General features: G+C 44.2%; 1 protein-coding gene across 3 annotated transcripts in view; it reads left to right on the forward strand.

Moving 5' to 3' along the window:
- The window catches only part of dhx36 (DEAH (Asp-Glu-Ala-His) box polypeptide 36), a 96,669-nt gene that overhangs the window by 52,158 nt on the left and 19,796 nt on the right, over positions 1-24,715 (forward strand). For all 3 annotated transcript variants that reach the window (XM_078204726.1, XM_078204735.1, XM_078204744.1), the window contains 5 exons: positions 10,096-10,239; positions 13,954-14,071; positions 16,771-16,869; positions 21,128-21,301; positions 22,490-22,576. In XM_078204726.1, the coding sequence (XP_078060852.1) occupies positions 10,096-10,239; positions 13,954-14,071; positions 16,771-16,869; positions 21,128-21,301; positions 22,490-22,576 (622 nt within the window). The remainder of the gene's footprint in view (positions 1-10,095; positions 10,240-13,953; positions 14,072-16,770; positions 16,870-21,127; positions 21,302-22,489; positions 22,577-24,715) is intronic.

The following is a 24,715-nucleotide window of genomic DNA, read 5'->3' on the forward strand; positions in this document are numbered from 1 at the left end:
AATCCAGGCAACATCCTTGTAAATCTCCTCTGCACCCTTTCAATCTTTTCCACATCCTTCTCTTGCTTATTCTCTTGCTCTTTTAGATATTTTTTTTAAAACCCTTTGGGTTGTCCTTTCTTCTACCCATTAAAGCATTCTCTGAGCTTTCCTAATGGTTCTGATGCTGCCAAACCTACTCAGTATTTCCAACACTTTGCTTTTATTTCAGATCTCCAGCATTTGCAGTATTTTGCTTTTATTTGACTTGTTTGTCTATCCTTTCCCCTTCAGACCTTTGAATGGACTTACCTTATATTAAGCTGATCTTTCTCCACACCCTAGATAACATAACGTTCTGCACCCTCTCCTTTCCTTCTCCCCTATGTACTCTATGAACGGTATATTTTGTCTGTGTAGCTCCCAAGAAACAATACTTTTCACTGTATCCCAATATATGTGACAATAATAAATTTTAAAAATCATTATTTTTATATGAATTAGGAGCAGACGAAGGCCACTCGGCCCATCAAGTCTGCTTCTCCCTTCAATAAGGTCTTGACTGACCTGATTGTAACCTCAATTCACATTCCCACCTACCCCCAATAACCTTTCACCCCCTTGCTTATCAAGGATCTATCCAACTCTGCCATCAAATATTCAAAGACTCTGCTTCCACATCCTTTTGAGGAAGAGAGTTCCAAAGACTCGTGACCCACTGAGTGAACACATTTCTACACATCACTGTCTCAAATGGGCATCCATATTTTTTAAACAGTGACCCCTAATTCTAGATTCCGCCACAAGAGGAAACATCCTTTCCAGATCTACCTTGTCAAGAAACCTCAGAATCTCGCATGTTTCAATCAAGTTGCCTCTTACTTTTCTAAACTCCAATGGATACAAGCCTAACCTGTTCAACCTTTCCTCATAAAACAACCTTCCCATTCCAGGTGTTAGACCAGTCAACCTTCTTAGAACTGTTTCCAGTGCATTGACATCCTGGAGACTAATAGCGCACATATTACTCCAGATGTGGTTTCACCAATTCACTGTGTAACTGAAGCATAATGTTTTTGAATTAAATTCCCGTTCTGCTAAGTGATAGCATTCTATTGTCTCTCTGAATTGCTTGTGGTACTGCATCCAACCTTTTGTGATTCATCCACTGGGGCACCCAAGTCCCTCTGCCTCTCAGAGCTCTGCAATCTCTCATCATTTAGATGATTAGGATTTTTTATTCTTCCTGTCAAAATGGGCAGTTTCACATTTGCCCACATAATACTCCATTTGCCAGATTTTTTGCCCACTCTCAATCCATCTGTATCCCTTTGTAGCCTCCTTATGTCCTCTTCATGGCTTACTTTCCTATTCATCTTTGCGTCAATAGCAAATTTAGCAATGATATCTTTGGTCCTTTCATCCAAGTCACTTAACAGTGAGTAACTCACCCCCTGACTCTCCCAAATCCGACCACACAATCTATACGGTACAAGTCAGAAGTGTGATGGAATATTCTCCCCTTGTTTGGATGTGTGCAGTTCCAACAACATTCAAGAAGCTTGACACCATCCAGTGCAAAGCAGCCCCTTTGATTGACACCCCATCCACAAGCATCCACTCCCTCCACCATCAACACACAGTAACAGCAGTAGGTATTACCACCTACAAGATGCGCTGCTGGAACTCACCCAGGCTCCTTAGACAACACTTTTCAAACCCATGACCGCTGCCATCTAGAAGGAGAAGGGCAGCAGACACCTGGGAACACCACCATCTTGAAGTTCCCCTCCACATCCTGACTTGGAAATATATCGCCGTTCCTTCACTGTCGCTGGGTTAAAATTCTGGAGCTCCCTCCCTGGCAGTGCTCTGAGTGTACCCAAATCACATGGACTGCAGCGGTTCAAGAAGACAGCTTGCCACCACCTTCTCCAGGGCAATTACGGATGAGCAATAATACTTGCTTATCCAGTGACATCCCTTTGAATGAATATAAAAATTTTAATTGCACAAGGTTGAGGGCCTGTGACACACCACTCACAATATTTTGTCGACCAGAAAATGAACCATTTGTGACCACTCTTGTTTCCTGTCAGCTAGCCAATCTTCTATCCATGCCAATATGTTAGCCCCGAGCTTTAATTTTTCCACAGTAACCTTTGACGTGGCACCTTATCAAATGCCTTTGTGAAATCTAAGTACAGTACATCCACCAGTTCACCTTTATCCACCAATGTTACTCCATCAATGAACTCCAATAAATTGGTTAAACATGATTTCCCTTTCACAGACTCTGCCTGATTATCTTAAATTTATCTTAATGCCCTGTTATAACATCTTTGACAATAGGTTCTAACATTTTCCCTGTGACAGATGTTAGGCTCACTGACCTGTTGTTTTCTGCTTCCTGCCCCCTTCCCTTTTTGAATATAGGTTTTTTTTGCCACTTTCCAATCGAACTGAACTGTACCCGAATCTAAGCAACTTTGGAAATTTCAAACCAACGCATCAACTATCTTGCTAATCACTTCTTTTAAGATTCTCGTATGAAGCACATCAGGACCTGGGGACTTGTCAGCCCACAGCTCCAACAATTTACTCAGTATCACCTCCCTGGTGATCGCAACTTTCCTGTGTTCCTCCCTCCCTTACAACCATTTCTGGGGGATGTTGCTTGAACGCATTGCAGTGAAGACCATGCAAAATACCTGTTCAATTCACCTACTTCTCGTTATTTTCCATTATTAATTCCCCAGACACTCTCTTTACAAGGCCAACAGTCATTTTGTTAACTTTTTAAAATATCTTCCGACCTGTCTTTATATTACTCGCTAGCTTTCTCGCAAACTCTTAACTTTTCCCTCCTTATTAATCTTTTCGTCATTCTTTTGAGGCTTTCTATACTCCGTACAATCTTCTGACCAGCCACCTATCCTTGCACACTAATAACGCCTTTTCTTTAAGTTTGACACCATCTTTAACTTTTTTAGTTAACCACAGATGGTGGATCTTCTCCCTTGGAATTTTTCTTTCTTGCTGAAATGCATTTATTGTGAAATAATCTGAAATATCCCTTTGTCTGTGACTGCATCTTTATTGACCTATCTCTAAACCTCATTTGTCAGTTCATGTTAGATAATTTTGCTTTTAGTATGAAATGATTTAACTGGTTCACCTTACTGGAGAAAATTGTGCAGTCTATTAGTAGAAATGGGTTCAGTGGCCAAATTGCCTCTTCCCCTGCTATAGTTTGTCAGCTGCAGTTTAAATATCAAATCTTGCAATGAATGTCTTGACTCATTCTTAACTAAATGTTGTTTCACCAAAGCCTGGTTGAATCCATCAATTCTTGAGTTTCACTTTTAGTCTGTCTCCCTTTAAAAAAAAACTAATCCTAGAAACTGGGTGATGTGGTGGCGTAAAGTTGTAAAAACCCATCTGATTCACGAATGTACTTTAGAGAAGGAAATCTGCTATCCTTACCCCATCTGCCCTACATGTGACACCGGACTAACAGCAATGTGGTTGACTCTTAAGTGCTCTCTGAAATGGCCTAGCAAGACGTTGTAGTTTTTTAAATTAATATTCATCCATGGGATGTGGGAGTTGCTGGCCGGGCCAGCATTTATTGCCTATCCCTGAGGGTGTTTTAGAGTCAACCGCATTGCTGTGGATCTGGAGTCATGTGTAGACCAGGTAAGGATGGCAAATTTCCTTTGCCAAAGGGCATTTGTGAATCAGCTGAGTTTTTACGACAATTGACAGTGGTTTTATGGTCATCATTGGATGTTTATTTCCAGATTTTTATTGAATTCAAATTTCACCATCTGCCGTGGTGGGATTTGAACCCGGGTCCCCAAAGAATTCCCCGGTTCTCTGAATTACTAGTCGAGCGACAATACCACTATGCTACTGCCGCCCCCTATAAGTCAAAATGGAGTTAACAGCATTGTGGGTGTACACACCACGCAGGCTGCCGCAGTTTAAGAAAGTGGCTCTCCACCAACACTTTGAGAGCAGTTAAAGATGGACAACAAGTACTTGCACGGCAGTGACACCCACATCCTGTGAAAGAATATCAAGAAATAAAAATGTCCTTGTGCTTGTATCTGCTCAAAAGCAATGGGACGTAGATGAGAGAACTTTTTTTTAAAATCCAGTGTTCGGCAGAAAGGCTGCATCATTAACCTGCCTCAGACAAACTATTGTGGTGGAATCCATCATGTCCCAAGAAGACTCTCTCTTCCTCTTTCAAATGCAGGTCCATTATCTCTCTGCCAAACTGTCTGCCAAACCCTCGTAATGGTCTCCGAAATATCATTGCTTACCTGTGTGTGGGCAGTTGTTTCTGAAAGCTTATAATCCTTTTAATGCAAAGACTCTCCTGTCTTTACAGACTGGATTTGTATGCACGGAAAGAATTTGTGTGCTATCTGGTGGCTGGATGCATGATAATTGCAGTGTAAAAGGATACCATTATAGGACCCGCAGGTCCCTTTCGTTTTTGCGGTATTATCGAGCTATCTCTGAGAATTATCATCAATCAGAAATATGACACACATCTAATTTCCTCCTGACAGTTACTACTGAATTTGTTCAACCATCCTTTCAAACACCAGATTCCAGATCATTGCTCGTAGCATTGGAACAAAAATAAATGTCTGGATTTAAAAATCAGGTGCAATAAAACAACTCATCCGTGGATAGCAGTCACCGTTAACCCGGCACTGCTGCCTCTACCCTTGATATTTTGCATTAATATTGAGTGGCATTTCAGAAACTGAGGGAACTGCATCATAAGATCGGTACACAAATAGCATCAGATATTCAGCTGTTCAGCTCTCTGTCTCTGCAAATTGTACTCTTAAAGTTGAAACACAAAGAGCTTGCATCCCTTGATACTTAACCCTTTTTCTACCAACCTGAACGACAATTGCCTTTATATAGAGTAATTTGCACTTATCACGATGGGCTCTCACCTTTGCTGTCAAATAGCGTCTCTGTTAGGGAGGAGATGGCCTAGTGGTTTCTTGATTTGATTTATTATTGTCACATGTATTAACATACAGTGAAACGTATTGTTTCTTGCGCGCTATACAGACAAAGCATACCGTTCATAGAGAAGGAAATGAGAGAGTGCCGAATGTAGTGTTACAGTCATAGCTAGGGTGTAGAGAAAGATCAACTTAATGCAAGGTAGGTCCTTTCAAAAGTCTGACAGCAGCAGGGAAGAAGCTGTTCTTGAATTGGTTGGTACGTGACCTCAGACTTTTGTAACTTTTTCCCGAAGGAAGAAGGTGGAAGAGAGAATGCCCGGGGTGTGTGGGGTCCTTAATTATGCTGGCTGCTTTGCCGAGGCAGCGGGAAGTGTAGACAGAGTCAATGGATGGGAGGCTGGTTTGCGTGAAGAATTGGGTTACATTCACGACCTTTTGTAGTTCCTTGCAGTCTTGGGCAGAGCAGGAGCCATACCAAGCTGTGATACAACCAGAAAGAATGCTTTCTATGGTGCTTCTGTAAAAGTTAATCATCTAAATCATCTAAAGTATTAGCACCAGACTATTAATCCATAAACTCGGCTAATGTTCTGTGGACCCGAGTTCAACTTGCCACGGCTGATGGTGGAATTTGAATTCAATTTTGAAAAATCTGGAATTAAGAATCGGCTGATGATGACGAAACCATTGTCTATTGTCAGAAAAACCCATCTGGTTCATTAATGTCCTTTCGGAAAAGAAATCTGTCATCCTTACCTGTTTTGTCCTACATGTGACTCCAGAGCCACAGCAATGTGGTTGATTCTCAACTGCCTTTGGGGAACTGGAGATGGGCAATAAATGCTGGCCAGTCAGCGATTCCCATGATCCATGAATTAATAAAACAAAACAGAGCTAACATTTCATTTCGGGCACTCGGCAGGTGATGTTAGAAAACAATGAAACAAAATGCTGGATAAACTCAGCAGGTCTGGCAGCATCTGTGGAGAGAGAAACACAGTTCACGTCTCAAGTCTGACTCTTCCACAGAGCTGGGCATTCTTCCGTCAGGAAAAAGATACAAAGCCTGAGGTCAAGTACCAATCGACTCAAGAACAGCTTCTTCCCCGCTGCTGTCAGACTTTTGAATTGACTTACCTTGCATTAAGTTGATCTTTCTCTACACCCTAGCTATGACTGTAACAGTACATTCTGCACTCTCACGTTTCCTTCTCTATGAATGGTATGCTTTGTATAGCACGCAAGAAACAATACTTTTCACTGATACATGTGACAATAAATCAAATCAAGCTGGTCCACACCAGCTATTCAGGCCAACAACGGCTGTTCAGGCCAACTGGACCAACATAGACTTTTACATGCATGTTGCACAGAGCTATGGATGGTGATGTTCGAGGTTCCCAACTTCTTTCCAACACATAGCTGATCTAAAATCTCTCCCGCTCTTCCCTCCTGCCATTGGCTTATGTTGGAAGGGTTTACAAGTTGATTTGTGGCCTGCTCAGTCGCATTATCTATAGCCATCAAGTGCTGGAGTGGGACCTGAACCCAGACGTTCTGGCTTGGGGGGCAGGGAAGCTGCCCTCTGCACCACAGATCCTCCCTTGAGCCACATACTGAATAATTTCTCTTCGTGCTGAGAAATAGGTTAGAGGTGGGGGGGCAGGAGTTATTAAATATCAGAAATGGATTTGTTCTTGATTAACTCAAAGTCTGAGTTTTCTTCCGCCTTCCCTGAATGTGAGAGATTGGTGCACTGGCTTTTATATTCCTAGGAATATGGATGTGCAACAATGTGATGGCTTTTACATTAACATTAACTGCTTCCAATTGGTGAAAACTTGCTTGTGTTCCCGTGATTGCAGAGGGACAGTGCTGAAAATTGAGCTACATTAAGTGTACAGCACATGTGACCCAGTTGGTCTGTGCTGGAATTTATTCTCCATGTGAGTCTGCTCCCACCCGTTTAACCTAGCCCCGTCAGTGTATCTTTCTTCCCTTTTCCTTCGCGCCCATCTAGTGCCTCTTAAATTCAAATATATCTGAGGATTTTTAACCAGATTGCAAATAGGGCAGCATGGTGACACAGTGGTTAGCATTGCTGGCTCTCAACGCCAGGGATCCAGGTTCGAATCCCGACTTGGGTCACCGTCTGTGCGGAGTCTGCACGTTCTCCCCGTGTCTGGGTTACCTCTGGGTGCTCTGGTTTCCTCCGATAGATGTGCTGGTTAGATGCATTGGTCATGCAAAATTCTCCCTCAGTGTACCCGAACTGGCGCCGGAGTGTGGCGACTCGGGGATTTTCACAGTAACTTTGTTGCAGTGTTAATGTAAGCCTACTTGTGACACTAAGAAATAAACGTTAAACTTTAAAGTTGAAGATGTAAACGGATGTAAAAAGTAGGCTGCCTTTGCCCAATCCCCTTGAGTTGCTTGTTGGTTTCTGCACTCCTGTTTCTGCAAATATCCAAAACTGGAGAAAGAATGGGATGGTTTCACATTGGTTGACGTCATAGTTTTTAAAAAATTATTCCAATCTTTTAAGCCAAACACAGGAAATGAAAATAAAAACTGCAAGGGTTGGAATCTAAAGTAAGAATAGAAAGTGTCAGACATACATAGTGAGTCGAGTAGTACATGAGAAGGGAGCAGACAGATTCATGTTTTGAGTTGAAGAAATTTGTCAGAACTGCCCTCTGCACCACAGATCCTCCCTTTAGCCACATACTGAATAATTTCTCTTCGTGCTGAGAAATAGGTTAGAGGTGGGGGGGGCAGGAGTTATTAAATATCAGAAATGGATTTGTTCTTGATTAACTCAAAGTCTGAGTTTTCTTCCGCCTTCCCTGAATGTGAGAGATTGGTGCACTGGCTTTTATATTCCTAGGAATATGGATGTGCAACAATGTGATGGCTTTTACATTAACATTAACTGCTTCCAATTGGTGAAAATTGGAAGGAATTTGACCCTCACAAAGATTGGTCAGGGTCTTAACACCTAATCGAAGCTGACACTCCCCAGCGTAGAACCGAGAATGTGCTCAACTTTTGTGCAGGCCTCCAAATGGGCACTTAATGGACCCAACCAGAACAAATGGAAACCTCCAATAAATGTTTAAATGTCTAGAGCTTCCACAACCTTCCAGGATTTCGCAGCGCCGTGGTTAGCACTGCTGCCTCTCAGCGTCAGGGACTCGGGTTCGATTTTGGCCTTGGGTTACTGTCTGTGTGGAAACGTTCTCCCCGTGTCTGCATGGGTGCTCAGTTTCCTCCCACAGTCCAAAGATGTGCAGGTTAGGTGGATTGACCATGATAAATTGCTCCTTAGTGTCCCAAGATGTGTAGGTTAGGGGGGGTTAGTGGGGTAAATGCGTGGGGTTAAGGGATTGGGCAGGGGTGAGGGCCAGGTTACGATGCTTTGTTGGAGAGTCAGTGCAAACTCGATGGGCCAAATGGCCTCTTTTTGCATTGTAGGGATTCTATGGTTCTATGTAACTCTCGCCTCTTTAGCATCTCCATTTTGAACTACTTCACCATTGGTGGGCATGCCTTCAACTGCTTGACCCAAGTTCTCAAATTCTCTCTCTGAACTGTCTACCTGTCTTCCCTTTAACTCACTCCTTAAAACCTCTCTCAATGAATCAAGCTTTTGGCCATTTACCCTAATGCTGTCTTGCGTGTTTTAACATCCAGTTTCGTTTTATAATGTTGCTGTGAAACTCCTTGGGACATTTAGTGATGTTAGTGGTACTATAATAAATACAAATTATTGTTGTGTTGTTCTTCAGGTGAGACATTAAGCCAGTCCCCCATCCTCGTGTTGCTGTGAGCTTGGTGGGCATCAGCGATCCCCCGGAAAAGGAGTTGGAATTTTTCTCTGTGTTTTGGCTAGCATTCCTCCCTCCGCAATCATCAGAAACATATTAACTGGAACATTCTGTCTCCTTTCTCTTCCTGTCTGTACTGTGCTTGAAAGTAAATCAGCTCCTGAAAAGTACTGAGTTCTGTTAAGAGACATGAAAGGCTACTCGATAAAAGCAAGTTGTTAACACGTCTTCTGTGTATTCCCAGCATCTTCTGCTTTTACTCCAGTCCTGATGTATTAAATGATACGAGTACATATTTTGAAAAAAATCTCACGATCCTGCTCCCATGCCCAGATGTCTGTCCTTGGCCTGCTGCAATGTTCCAGTGAAGCTCAACGCAAACTGGAGGAACAGCATCTCATCTTCCGACTTGGCACTTTACAGCCTTCCGGTCTCAACATCGAATTCAACAACTTCGGATGATTAGCTCTATCCCACCTCGGCTCCTTTTTTCATTTTATTTAATTTTTAACTGTTCTCTACCTTTTATTTCTTCATTGTCTTTCTTTATTTTTCTTCCTCCCCCACTCTTTCCCCTTTTTTATCCCCCCTTGCCTTACCTTTTCTCCCCCTTTGCTTCCCCTTTCCCCCCTTTTCTCCATTTTATCTCTCTCCCACCCATCTGCCCCCACATCTTCATCTGTCACAGTTTGCCTCTGATTTCAACTTCTCTGCCGTTTGGCAGTTCACACCTTCTGTTCTCTCTATGGGCTGCCATTAGCAGCCTTTCCCCTGGTTTTTGTGGCCATGACTCATTATTCATTCCCTCACCCTGCAGCATAAATATCTCCCACTTTCTGTGCCTTTTAGTTTTGATGTGGAGATGCCGGCGTTGGACTGGGGTAAACACAGTAAGAAGTTTAACAACACCAGATTAAAGTCCAACAGGTTTATTTGGTAGCAAAGGCCACACAAGCTTTCGGAGCCTCAAGCCCCTTCTTCAGGTGAGTGGGAATTCAGAATTCCCACTCACCTGAAGAAGGGGCTTAAGGCTCCAAAAGCTTGTGTGGCTTTTGCTACCAAATAAACCTGTTGAACTTTAACCTGGTGTTGTTAAACTTCTTACCCTTTTAGTTTTGACAGAGGGTCATCTGGACTCGAAACGTCAGCTCTTTTCTCTCCTTCCAGATGCTGCCGGACCTGCTGAGATTTTCCAACATTTTCCCTTTTGGTTTCAATGAGTTGAAGTTGATGATTTTAACGCGGCGGAAAGTTCATTTTAAAATATTGGGATTGTCTTTTTCTTTCAGCATCACCATAGATGATGTGGTTCATGTAATTGATGGAGGAAAGATAAAGGAGACTCACTTTGACACTCAGAACAATATCAGCACAATGGCAGCAGAGTGGGTCAGCAAAGCTAATGCCAAGCAAAGGAAAGGTCGAGCCGGCAGGTAAAGTCAGCGTGTCTGTCAACTCGTGTTAGATAAAATGTCACAGGAACAAGCTGCCCACAGTGCACACTGCACTCCACGGGTATTTGCCGAATTAAAGGTCACTGACTACTGGGCGGGACTGGAGAGTCACTAGTATTTTTTTGTTCATTTTGCTAAAATTGTCGTAGTCAGTTAAGGTCGCGCTGCCTGTTCAGCTTTCACTGGGCAGTTTGTGACTCCCGAAGTCTTATGGAATTGTTTGCAGTATGGAAGCAAGCCATTCAGTCCATCATGCTTGTCATAGAATCATAGAATCCCTACAGTGCAGAAGGAAGCCATTCGGCCATCGAGCCTGCACCGACCACGATCCCACCCAGGCCCTATCCCCATAACCCCATGCATTTATCCTAGCTAGCCCCCTGGACACTAAGGGGCAATTTAGCATGGCCGATCCACCGAACATGCACATCTTTGGACTGTGGGAGGAAACCGGAGCACCCGGAGGAAACCCACGCAGACATGGGGAGAACATGCAAACTCCACACAGAGTCACCCAAGGCTGGAATTGAACCGGATCCCTGGCACTGAGGCAGCAGTGCTAACCACTGTGCCACCCATTTAAATAATGTAAGAAAGCTTGCAGCTGATAAAGAAGTAATCAAAAAGGTTGCCTACTTGCATAGTACAGCAGTATGCTAGAGCATTTATTTAATACAAGCTAATTGGATGAGCCCAGATGATGGAATTAAAAGGTTTCCTTGTCATTTCTTAACCCTGCATGGAAGCTGGATTTTGCTGTTTTCATTTATTACAAGACAAAGCTCAGTGAGCTGTCATTGTGTTCAGTATTCGGGCGGCACGGTAGCACAGTGGTTAGCACTGTTGCTTCACAGCTCCAGGGACCTGGGTTCGATTCCCGGCTTGGGTCACTGTCTGTGTGGAGTTTGCACAGGCCTATAGTGTGTTAGCTTTTATTAACAGGGGGTTGGAGTTTAAGAGCCGTGGGGTTATGCTGCAACTGTACAGGACCTTGGTGAGACCACATTTGGAATATTGTGTGCAGTTCTGGTCACCTCACTATAAGAAGGATGTGGAAGCGCTGGAAAGAGTGCAAAGGAGATTTACCAGGATGCTGCCTGGTTTGGAGGGTAGGTCTTATGAGGAAAGGTTGAAGGAGCTAGGGCTGTTCTCTCTGGAGCGGAGGAGGGTGAGGGGAGACTTAATAGAGGTTTATAAAATGATGAAGGGGATAGATAGAGTGAACGTTCAAAGACTATTTCCTCGGGTGGATGGAGCTATTACAAGGGGGCATAACTATAGGGTTCATGGTGGGAGATACAGGAAGGATATCAGAGGTAGGTTCTTTACGCAGAGAGTGGTTGGGGTGTGGAATGGACTGCCTGCAGTGATAGTGGAGTCACAGACACTTTAGGAACATTTAAGCGGTTATTGGATAGGCACATGGAGCACACCAGGATGATAGGGAGTGGGATAGCTTGATCTTGGTTTCAGATAAAGCTCAGCACAACATCGTGGGCCGAAGGGCCTGTTCTGTGCTGTACTGTTCTATGTTCTCCTCGTGTCTGCGTGGGTTTCCTCCGGGTGCTCCGGTTTCCTCCCACAGTCCAAAGATGTGCAGGTTAGGTTGATTGGCCGTGCTAAAAAAATTGCCCCTTAGTGTCCTGAGATGCGTAGGTTAGAGGGATTAGTGGGTAAAATATGTAGGGAAATGGGGGTAGGGCCTGGGTGGGATTGTGGTCGGTGCAGACTCGATGGGCTGAATGGCCTCTTTCTGTACTGTAGGGTTTCTATGATTCTATGATATTACGTTACAGTGCATTTAATATAGCTATGCTTTGATTGGAACTTGTCTGTGAGTTTCTCATTGCTGTATTTGTTATTTCTACAACACAGCACTGATGCTTCCTGTTCTAATTTGAAGCCTTTTTTAAAGTAATGAGTCACTGACATTTGACTATCTTAAATTTGCGTTCTTCTCCTGCAGCGTATTAAGCTGCTTTCCAGCATCCTAGATTCTGATTAGTACTACATGTAAGAAACTCAACACTCCAGCGAATATAAGTTTTATTCTCAAAGTTAAAATGAGCTGCTTATGGAGTTTATTTTATTTATTTATTAAACCCACACAGACACGGGGAGTACGTGCAAACTCCAAGCCGGGAATCTAACCCGGGTCCCTGGCGCTGTGAGGCAGCAGTGCTAACTACTGTACCACTGTGCCACTCCGCTGAAGCCCCGTAGAATATCTGAATTCGAGTGATGGTGCACTCACATCACAACTGTGTTATTAGTGCAAAGTGTTTTCCCTCACACTGACAAAGTGGTTGCAGTGTAAAAATAGCCTGAATCTGGAGTTGGGGCCTGAACTGACATTTGAGCAAAGCTGAAGATGTACAAGGCAAGTTTTTTACACAGAGGGTGGTGGGTACCTGGAACTCGCTGCCGGGGGAGGTAGTGGAAGCAGATACGATAATGACTTTTAAGGGGCGGCTGGACAAATACATGAATAGGATGGGAATAGAGGGATATGGTCCCCGAAAAGGTAGGGGGTTTTAGTTCAGTTGGGTCAGTGCAGGCTTGGAGGGCTGAAGGGCCTGTTCCTGTGCTGTGCTGTTCGTTGTTCTTTGAATCGGTTCATGCTTTAACACAAAGTGAACAACACCAAATATTCGTGCCAGTGCGAAACTCAACTCACTTTGTACTGACGCAGTCTTGGGCAATCCCTCAGGGTTGAGGATGCCTTGCCTTAAACTCCCAACGGGAATTGGGCTCTGCAATGGCTGATCAATCCAATGCACAATCTGCAGATTCAGCCACGTACAGGGCAAGTGACACTTGAAGGGTCAGATAGATGAGATGTCTCCCCATCTTTCACCCTTTTCAGATAGCGAGTTACAGTCCAGAGTGCACTAAGTCCAACAAATGCTTCTCAGCTTCTGCAACCCCTGTCCATTTTTGGAACCCATAAAAGCCAGGCCCCCAGACTGCGGAGTGTAACTGTTTGGCATCACTAGAATTTAGAAGAATGAGGGGAGATCAAATTGAGGTACATAAGATGATAAAAGGTATGGATAAAGGAGACGTGGAGCAGATGCTTCCTCTTGTGGGGCATTCTAGGACAAGAGGTCATAGTCTTAGGATAAGGGGTAGCAAACTTAAAACAGAGTTCAGGAAGATCTACTTTGCCCAAAAGGTTGTGAACCTTTGGAATTCGCTGTCCCAAAGTGCGGTGGATGCTGGGATAGTGAGTAAATTTAAGGAAGAGTTAGACAGATTTTTAATTGGTAATGGGTTGAAGGGTTATGGAGAGAAAGCAGGAAAATGGGGATGTGGAACATATCAGCCATGGAGCAGACTCGGTGAGCTGAATGGCCTAATTCTGCTCCTATATCTTATGAACTTACTATAATGTGCTGAAGTGCTTGCAAACTATTAGAGCAAGAACACGAGTGCTGGATATGTAGCTGAGGATGCAAAGCCATGGGTCGATATTTTGTCCCTCTGCATGTTGGATACCAGCAGGTTACTCAAATGCAGTCCATTGTCTGTATGGATTGGATTATATTTCATCATCTAGACAGGCCAATAATCACGACAGTGCTGCTTTAACTTGCGAGCTCATCTTTGACAGATGGAGAAGCGGCAGCTAGTGGTGACCATCTATTTACCCTGTTCACGCCGGCTAAAGCTCTTGATTATTGTGTATTCTAGGGTGCAGCCAGGCTGCTGTTACCACTTGTATAATGGATTGCGAGAGAGCCTCCTCGATGACTATCAGCTTCCGGAAATCATGAGGACTCCGCTTGAAGAACTTTGCTTACAGATCAAGGTTAAAAAATAATTGCTGCTCAACAATTTAAATTGCCTTTGCCAATTGCTTGCAAAACGAGCCAATTAATTTCTGAATGCTGTGACATAACATTATTTTGTTATATTTGTGGATACGAAGGTACAATGCCAGAAAAAGACCTTTGTGGTCATGGTTTGCTATGTAGAAGGTCTCTAAGTCCATTTGATCTCATTATCCGTGATCCTGTCCTCCCACTACAGCTTGTTAATCAACCTGAAGAGGCAGGCAAACCTCAGCCTCATGTCTCAGTTGCTGACCATTACTATGAGTCTGATCCCAGAGGGTACATCTACTCTTCTGGACAATCATTCGGAGAGAAATTTTCCATAGTATTTTTCCGGTATTGGCACTCCGTGTTTGTGTTCACCCAGGAGATTTCATCGCTGTGGAATGGAAGGGGTAAATGAGTATTTTAGTCATGATGTTCCAGCGGTACAGTGTCTAGGGCAGGTTTGACAGTCCAGCAGGTTGCTAATTTTCATTCGGCACCTGTTAATTACGGTGTCGAATTAGCAGCCTAATCATTCTGAATTCAGATCCCCCCACACCCCGCCACCGTGCCAAGGGAGTTCCATTAATCAATCTGACCAATTTTAGCATTTTAAATATATAAACTTCATAGACTGACTTCATAGAATCCCTACAATGCAGAAGGAGGCCATTCGGCCCATCGAATCTGCACCAATCACATGTACTTCATAGATGTGTAGACTGACTTCACAGAATCCCCACAGTGCAGAAGGAGGCCCATCGAGGTCTGCACCAACCACAATCCCACCCAGGCCTTATTCCCGTAACCCGACATATTCACCCTGCTAATCCCCTGACACGAGGGTCAATTTAGCATGGCCATTCAGTCTAACCCGCACATCTTTGGACTATGGGAGGAAACCGGGGCACCCAGAGGAAACCCACGTAGACATGGGGAAAATGTACAAACTCCACACAAGTAGAGACCCAAGCTGGGAATCGAACCCAGGTTCCTGGCATTGTTGAGGCAGGAGTGCTAACCACTATGTCACTGTGCCCCCCCAAGAACCTTGCAGTTCTTCTAACTGCTCTGAGGAGTAGCACCCACCTGCCCTTCTGCTGCTTCTCAAAGCTTGACATTTTCCCCTTCAGAGGTTAGTTTTATTGCACTAACATTGTGGTCTTGACAGATCCCTCCCTTATACCATGTCTCAAAAGCTAACAGGGTTCTGTTTGCATTTCTGTCCTCGCCAATCTGCCACCGTGATGGTCTGTGGCTCTGACTGCATTCCCGTCCCCTGACCTGCCACCGTAGTGCTCACCTAGAATAGAATCATAGAAACCCCGCAGTGCAGAGGGAGGCCATTCGGCCCATTGAGTCTGCACCGACAACAATCCCACCCAGGCCCTATCCCCGAAACCCCACACATTTAAACTGCTGATCCCTCTAACATACACATCCTGGGACACAAAGGGGAGAATTAGCATGGCCAATCAATCTAACCTGCACATCTTTGGGAGGAAACAGGAACACCCGGAGGAAATCCACGCAGACACGGGGAGAATGTGCAAACTCCACACAGACAGTGACCCAAGCTGGGAATTGAACCCATGTCCCTGGCACTGTGAGGCAGCAGTGCTAACCACTGTGCCACTTTGCTGCCCGTAAAGGTGGAAGCCACCTGGCTGGCTCCCACTCAGCGGCAATCTCCTGGCAATTTGAAAGCTGACACCCAGTCTCCGTCTGACATTAGAAGCTGAAACATGAGTGAAATAGAATCGGGGTAGAAAATGCAGCGACAGAAGCAGCCACAAGAGAGAAGAGTTTAGCTATGGAGAGAGACGGAGCATGCAGAGATGAAAGCAATCAGAAGGGAGAGATGAAAAGAGGCAGAGGAAAGCTTTCATGCATGGAGAACAAGCCTCGATCTCAGCACTTGTGTCTAGACCACCTGGGCATCACACTTCATTTCCATGTGATGTTCTTTGGTTCAAAGTTGGCTGGAAATCTTCAACTTGTGATGTTCCCTATTCAGGCAACATTAAACTTTGACCTCTGAACCTGTGCTTTTATAATAGCATCTAGAGTTGAAGAGATGCAGTTCCACCTTGGATGCGGATTTGTCAATAACTGTGGAACATCGGCTTTTCAAAGCATGTACCATCTGACTTGATTATGAATATTTCAGAAACTCTCCTGGAATCCTTACATTTATAGTCCACTCTTTCATTTCCCTCTGTTCCAGCTAGAAATCTACATAAACTTGACAGCTGGTTCTTATTAGAACGCAATTTTATCTTTTAATGTAAAATGACTGCCATTTTATTTTGAAGTGTTAAATAACAGTTGTCTGGTTTACTGATATTCTATATAAAACTATAAAAGGCTCAAGTTGTAGACTGCCAGAATTTTCCCTTATGATCAGGAGGTTTATTTGAAATAAAAATACACAGATTGACTGAAGATCTTTGCCTTCATCTACATAGAGTCATAGAGGTTTACAGCATGGAAACAGGCCCTTCAGCCTAACTTGTCCATGCCGCCCACTTTTCTCTACCACTAAGCTAGTTCCAATTGCCCGTGTTTGGCCTATATCCCTCTATACCCACCCTATCCATCTCACTGTCTAAACGCTTTTTAAAAAACAAAATTATAGATGTGACAATCTGTTTGATTAACCGAGTGTTTTTTAAAAATCTTGCCATAGATTTTAAATCTTGGTCGAATTGCCCATTTCCTGGAGAAGGCAATGCAACCTCCGTCAAAGGAAGCGGTCAACCTGGCTGTGACCCATCTGAAAGAACTGGTGAGTATTTGCTGACCTAAAGTCAGCCGACAGGCAGGCTCGCTCCTCTCACTGGCTGACTATGAAACTGCTGGGACAAAGTGAGTTTTTCTTTAACGTGTTAGGGACTAGATCAGAAATTCCAGGGTATATTGTGAGGCTAACCTAGACTCCCAACATTTTTTGATTTTGGCAATAAGACGAGCATAAGGTGTTTCGCTCCAGATATGGTTCTATTGACCCACTGGGAAGCTTTTATTCAAACAAACTTTATTTAACACAGTTAAAACATAACAAAAATAATTAACACATGACAAGGTGTAATTCTTAACTGTTAGCTATCTCTATAGTTCCAATTGAAGCAATAACCCTACAGACATAAATCTCTTAAGAATCAGTTAGCACCAAACATATAGGCTTACATGGGTGCTCGGCCTCCAGTCTTTTAACACCTCTGGACAGGGATACAAAATGGAACCTGCCTTCTGACTCCCATATAGCAGCCTCCAGAGAAAGATCTTTCTTCAAATGGCAGAACTTCAGAGGAAGAAACCTTGGGGCAAATTTTCTCTTTCTGCCTGCCATGGGAATCGTAGCGGGCAAGGGGAGGACCAAGGAAAGGTCAGTTGACCTCGGGCGGGATTTTCCCGTTTTGGGGCGGGCATGGCCGGAAAATCCCACCCCTAGCTTCTGGCAGGTCCCAGACTCCAACCTCCAGAGGGAGGCAGAGAGTTGCTTCTCTCTAAAGACCCCAAGCAGCAACTGAGCTTGTTTCTGTCCGTGAGCCTAGCCCTGCCCCGTCACACCACTTTCCTCTTGATTTACTCAGTTATAACTTGAACTGACTCTGGAATTTATTGGAGTGAGCGACAGTGCAGAAAGGAATCTTGTCCCACTGCATCTTAGAACCACTGGGCAAGGGCTGGATTGGGTCAGTGTTTGAGAGGGTAGCATGGTCAAATATTGTTTTATATCAATTTTCTTATGCTGAGAAAGCGCTTTGTGAATTAGCTTGCCCCGTCAATGATTACCTTCATTATACTTTTAACATCTTGTAGCTTCTTTGTGCTGTCTGAACATTCTAACTGTCCAGCATTGTGCACACTGGCTGCAGTATGTGCTATCTGCAAGATGCACTTGCAATTTGCCATGGCTGCCTTCACAGGCTGTCCCGAACCGGTGACTTCCACCATCTAAAAGGACCAGGGCAGAAAGCTCATAAAAACATCACCACTTCCAAGATCCCCTCCAAAGCGCGCACATCAGCTTTGGACAACTGTCACTGAATCGCAATCCTGGAACTCACTACCCAACATCATGGGTGCACCTTTACCACATTGGTGACACGGTTCAAGAAGGGCTGCTGTTACCTTCTTGAGGACAGTTAGGGGTGAGCAATAAATGACAGTCTTGACTCTGATGCCAATATGACAAGAGTGAATTTTTAGAATGTAACAGAAGATATGTTGGAAAATGTATTTCCATCAATATCATTTTAATTAGAACATTTGAGTATTGCTGAAAAAAAAACATTTTGCCAAAGCTTTTCATCTTGCACTCATCAGAATAATTGCAAGAATATCAATATCGGGAAACAACAACCTTAATAAATCAGCCAATCTCTATCCCTATTTTTTAAGCTGAAACAGGTGCAATGTGTGCATGTGTTCTATCTGTCTGCAAAGAGCAGGGGCCTATGCGTTAATAAATGTTGGGATTCTTACATTTCCACATGCCAAAAGATTGACCTTATTGCCAACCTTGAAAATAGGGCCCAAGTTATTTGCTCACTGTGCAAGCTTGATGCTGAAGTAGGGCGCATCAAAGACATCCTGCAAGATAATGGCTACCCTGGTCAGAACATCATTCACTGTATTTCTCGTGACTGGGCCTGCGGTTGTCACTCTCCGCTCTGCAAAGTGCCCAGTCTACGTCAAATTACACTGGGAGGGCAAGGTAGCTCAAAAATCTGACTAGCAGCTGTTTCACGCTTTTACTATGCAGTAGCAACACGAGTGGTATTCACTATTAACAGGATGCTGTGTCAAGCCAAGAAAACGTTCTGCTATTGCATAAATGAGTAATGTAGTATCTGAATTTCAGTGCCAGTGTAATGCTAGGTATGGAGGCCGTGCATCCCAAAGATTGGTGGATCATGTCAAACAGCATGTCACTTCCATTGTTCGCAATGGCAAAGGTGCAGACTGTGCCCAACCAGCCTGTGTCTGCAAAAGTCAAAATATAGGTCCAACATTAGATGTGATTCACTGATTGGACAACATTTGCTAAATAATCCTCATTGTGCTAAAAATGATGCTGACAACCAATTTAAGATCAACAGGCTCGCAAAGTGGTGCATTTGGATGTATGGCCTAAATACCTAGCATCATACTAACTCTGAAGTTCATATACCACATTAATTATTTGTGTGATCGGTAGAACGTTTTCTTGGCTTAACGGCAGCATCCCGTTAATGGCGAATACCACTTACGTTGCTACTGCATAGCAGCAGTATATTAGTACACGGCATGGATCTTTCCAGACAGGAAGAACAGGTACACACATTTCACCTGTTTCAGCAAAGTGAAATAAGTGACAGCTATTCGCTGGTTCGTTTCTCAGTGCAGTGCCTTGACCAGTCGGAGTCCAGCTGCCTGGTTTACATTTCAAACAGTGTTTGGCAGTTAACTGTCAGTCATCATTAACTGGTGCATTCTCCATGGCAGCACTCCTAGCAATCAGAGTCCTCTTGCCAACCAATCAGCACTCTATTCAACAGTATGAATTTGGTGCTTCCCCTGACATTGGTTATTCTTGCGAATGTCCTCGAGTCTTCCACAAAAAGCTTCGATGGAATGTGTGTCTTCAGCAATACTCAAGGTCTGTGCTACCAAACTACTAATTACAACATTGGCGTATGTATTCAGAATCCATGTTACTTCTGTCAGGAAGTACTGGAAGTGGCGACAGAGGGCAGTGAAAGTTTTGAGTTATTAATTCTCAGTCACTAACATGGCTGGTGTTTATTACACATTCCCAGCTATGCTTCTGAATTTGTTGATGAGCCACCTCCCTGGACCATTCCAGCCTGCGGTGTAATGGCTCCCTCACAGTGCTGCTGGGTAAGAGCGACCCAGAATTCTGGCCTAAAGGTGACAAAAGGGCAGCCAGTATGTGTTCAGTTTGGGATGAAGTGTGTGATCCTGAGGGGAACTCTGAGGTAGTGAGCCAACCCGTGCAGGTGAACTGACCTTGTCCTTCGAACTGATGGAGGTCACGAGCTTGGACTCAGCCAATCTCTGCAGTAAACCCTGGAGATCGTCCAGCATGTGCCGGTGGTGGAAGAAGTGTGATAAGAGTCATAGAGCCATAAAGGTTTACAGCATGGAAGCAGCCCTTCGTCCCAACTTGTCCATGCCGCCCTTTTTTTAAACTCCGAAACTAGTCCCAGTTGTCCACATTTGGCCCATATCCCTCTATACCCGTCTTATCCATGTAACTGTCTCAATGCTTTTTAAAAGACAAAATTGTACCCGCCTCTACTTCTACCTCTGGCAGCTTGTTCCAGACACTCACCACCCTCTGTGCGAAAAAATTGCCCCTCTGGACACTTTGGTATCTCTCCCCTCTCATCTTAAATCTATGCCCTCTAGTTTAAGACTCCCCTACCTTTGGGAAAAGATATTGATTTTCTAGCTGATCCATGCCCCTCATTATTTTATAGACCTCTATTTGATAGACCGCCCCTAAGCCTCCTACACTCCAGGGAAAAAAGTCCCAGTCTATCCAGCCTTTCCTTATAACTCAAACCATCAAGTCCCGGTAGCATCCTAGTAAATCTCTTCTGCACGCTTTCTAGTTTAATAATATCCTTTCTATAATAGGATGACCAGAACTGTACACAGTATTCCAAGTGCGCCCGTACCAATGTCTTGTACAACTTCAACAAGACGTTCCAACTGCTGTCTTCAGTGTGATGCTCCCTTTTCACCTGCAGATCTCAAAGTGGACTTAAAAACGAGTGAGGAAAGCTCTGAAGCAATCTGCACAGTTCCTGAAGGCAGGAGAATGGCACCGGGTGAAATGTTTGTTCAGAGAGCCAGTGCAGACACAATGGGCCAAAAGGCCTCCTGCATTGGAACAGTTTGGTCTCAGATGATCATGACCAGGCTGATGAGAATATGTTGTCTCGTTACCTTTTCCTTTTTGTAACAGATTGTATGGTGTTTGTGAAACTTTCTGAAGGTTTTTAAATTTCCTTTTTTCCCCCCTCTGACAGAACGCCCTGGACAGGAATGAAGAGCTCACTCCACTCGGGGTCCATTTAGCCCGCCTGCCCGTGGAGCCCCATATCGGGAAAATGATTCTGTTTGGAGCTTTATTGTGCTGTTTGGATCCTGTCCTCACCATCGCAGCCAGCCTCAGTTTCAAGGATCCTTTTGTGATTCCATTGGTAAAGTGATAAGAAGATTATCAGAAAGATACAAAAAGCTAAAGGGGTTGAATCCTGAGAGCCTGTTGCATTGATTAGGCTTGAATCTCCTTGGGGTGGCACGGTGGCACAGTGGTTAGCATTGCTCTGTCTCAGCACCAGGGACCCGGGTTAATTCTAGTCTCGGGTCACTGTCTGTGTGGAGTTTGCACGTTCTCCCTGTGTCTGCGTGGGTTTCCTCCGGGTGCTCCAGTTTCCTCCCACAGTCCAAAGATGTGTGGGTTAGGTTGATTGGCCAGGATAAATTGACCCTAGTGTCAGGGGGACTAACAGGGTAAATACATGAGGTTACGGGAATAGGGCCTGGGTGGGATTGTGGTCGATGCAGACTCGAGCGAATGGCCTCCTTCTGCACTGTAAGCGTTCTATTATTCTATTGTGTATCGAAGATTAAGTAGTGATCTTAAACGCTTGATTAAACAATTTAATACAGTTGAAGCTATTTCCTCTGACGAGAACAGGCGGGGCAAAACCTTTAAAATTAGGTCTAGGTTATTCAGGGGTAAAGTCAGGGAGCACTTCTTCAAACGAAGGATCATGGAAACCGGTGACTCTCCCACCCGCCCATCCCCTTCCCACAATATTGTTGAGGCCGATTGAAAATTGATCGGATATTTAGGGTGACGGAAATAAGGAAAATAGATTCAAGGTACAGACGCACACTGCTCTAATTGAATGGCAGAACAGGCTCGAGGGGCTGAATGGCCTTCTCCTGAGTCTCCACAGAGCTCGTGCAGCTGGGGAGTTGCTCAGACGTTTAAACTATTATTTGGTGAAGGATGTTGATATATCTCCACTTTATTTACTTGATGATAGTCTGGTCACGTTGCGGGCTTATTCCTCACCAGGCATTGTAATACTGCATTAGGGAAAATTGGATAGAAATAGGAATACAACACTTTTATCATGTTGTCAAAATGCCTCAGTGGTTTGTGCAGCGGCTTACATCCGCAAAGCCATCACTGTCAACGTGATTGAGCAGTGGAAGGAATATGCATTATTTTCGAGAGTTTAGATTTTTTTTGAGGGTGCAAGGTTCTTTCTCAGCGTTGCACGGAGAAGCAAGAGGTTTGCAAAAAGTTAACTATTTTTCCTCAGCGGGGGATTAATGCTGCCAGTTTAACCTTCCTGTTTTTGCGCTGCTGTCAGGGTAAAGAGAAACTGGCAGACGCGAAACGCCGAGAATTGTCCAAGCAGTCTCGCAGTGACCATCTGACTGTGGTCAATGCCTTTAAGGTAAGTCATGTTTAAGTATACAATGGAAAAAGTGTAAATCTTGAAAATCCAAAAATAGAAATAGGAGCCGTTGTCAGCTCACAGTATGTCAGGCAGCACCTCAAGGGGTGAAATGAGGGGCTAATGTTTAAAGTTTTGACTCTTTGTCAAAGACCCAAAGAGCTACAGTTCTTTACTCTGTTCAAAAAAAAAATCTAAAAACTTGGTAGCAGCGTTGTCTTCTGAGGTTCTTTCTGTTTTGTATTTTTATTTTTAATTCATTCATGGGACATGGGAGTCGCTGGCTGGCCAGCATTTATTGCCCATCCTTAGTTGCCCTTGGAGGGCAGTTGGAGTCAACTGCATTGCTGTGGCTCTGGAGTCACACGTAGTCCAGACTGAGTGAGGATGGCAGATTTCCTTCCCTAAATCAGATGGAGTTTTCTGACAATTGACAACATTTCATGGTCATCAGTAGATAGTTTTTATTGAATTCAAATCCCACCATCTGACATGGCGGGATTCGAACCCGGGTCCCCGGAACATTCGCTGATTTTCTGGATTAATAGTCTACCGATAATACCACTAGTCCATCACCTCCCTTTTTTAAATGTATTTTTATGTTAAAGTGAAGATTGACGTGACATGTCTACAACATCCCAAAACACCTGACAGTCACTAAAGTACTTTTAAGATGTAGGAATGGTGCTAGCCAATTTGAACATAGCAAGCTCCCACAAACAGTAATGGCCAGGTCATCCATTTATAGTGAAGTTGGTTGAGTGATAAATATCGTTAGGACACTGGGGGGAAAACTCCTCTGCTTTTCTTTGAGATAATCCCACAGGATCTTTTGCGTTTACCTGGGAGGGGAGATGGGGTCTTGGCTTAACATCACACCTGAAAGGCAGCACCCCCAGCAGTCCCGCAGCACTCCGCTGGAAGGGCCAGTTTTGATTCTCTGCTCACGTATCTGAAATGGGACTTCCAAGTGCACCTCTTTCCAACCTGTGAGGTAGGAGGGCAACCCACGAAGCCATGGGTAACATTATTCAGTGATAATGGGCACAGTAACATAGAACAACATGTTCCCAAGTTTAGGGAAAATGCAAAGTGGAGGTGCAGCGAATATCTTACTCTATCCATTAATAAACCAAAATGGTTTCGCTGGGGAAGTGAATAGGAGGAAGTTTTGCATGTGGTCCTCAAACTCTTGTGAGGTTTGAATCTGGAGTCGGGAATTGGCACGGTGTCACAATGGTTAGAACTGCTGCCTCACAGCGCCAGGGACCTGGGTTCGATTCCCGGCTTGGGTCACTCTCTGTGCGGAGTCTGCACGTTCTCCCCGTGTCTGCGTTGGTATCGTCCGGGTGCTCCGGTTTTCTCCCACAGTCCAAAGATGTGCTGATTAGGTGCATTGATTATGCTAAATTCTCCGGTGTACCTGGACAGGCGCCAGAGTGTGGCGACTAGGGGGATTCTCACAGTGACTTCATTGCAGTGTTAATGTAAGCCTACTTGTGACACAAATAAACATTAAACTTTAAAATTTCTGACAAACAGTGTGAATCCCAATGAGATATTTTTCTTTCCCATCCGCTCGGGTACCAAGGTCCAAAGTCAGTTCATTCCCAAAGCTCGGTTACCACTCCCTGTCGTTTTGCACAATAACTTCGGTTTGATTTTATATTCCACGGAATTTTTTATTTCCCCGGTCTTTTTAGGGAGTGTATTCCGCAATTCCATCTCATTTCTCTGTGAAAATGGGACGCTGGTGGCTTTTCCAGACTGACCTCTGTTGGAAAGCTTGCTTGTGCAAGCGAAGACGGTGTCGGGCATGTCTGTGATGCCACTGGTGGTTGAATAGCCTGTTGGTGCATACTCGCTCGTGTAGAATAGGTTTAGCCAAGGTACTGGCCATTGACTAATCCCACTTCTGAAAACCGCCTTCAGGAGGACAGAATTAGGAGATTAAAATTAGCAGTGCCGATCTGCAGATCTCTAACTGCATATGACCAGATGTGAATCACTTTTCCTTTGATTCTAAGAATTCATTATGCAAAGATTAAACTGAGGATAATGGAGATAGTAAGAAGTCTAACAACACCAGGTTAAAGTCCAACAGGTTTATTTGGTAGCAAAAGCCACTAGCTTTCGGAA

The sequence above is a fragment of the Mustelus asterias genome, chromosome 3 (genome assembly GCF_964213995.1).
Source record: "Mustelus asterias chromosome 3, sMusAst1.hap1.1, whole genome shotgun sequence".
Lineage (NCBI taxonomy): Eukaryota > Metazoa > Chordata > Chondrichthyes > Carcharhiniformes > Triakidae > Mustelus > Mustelus asterias.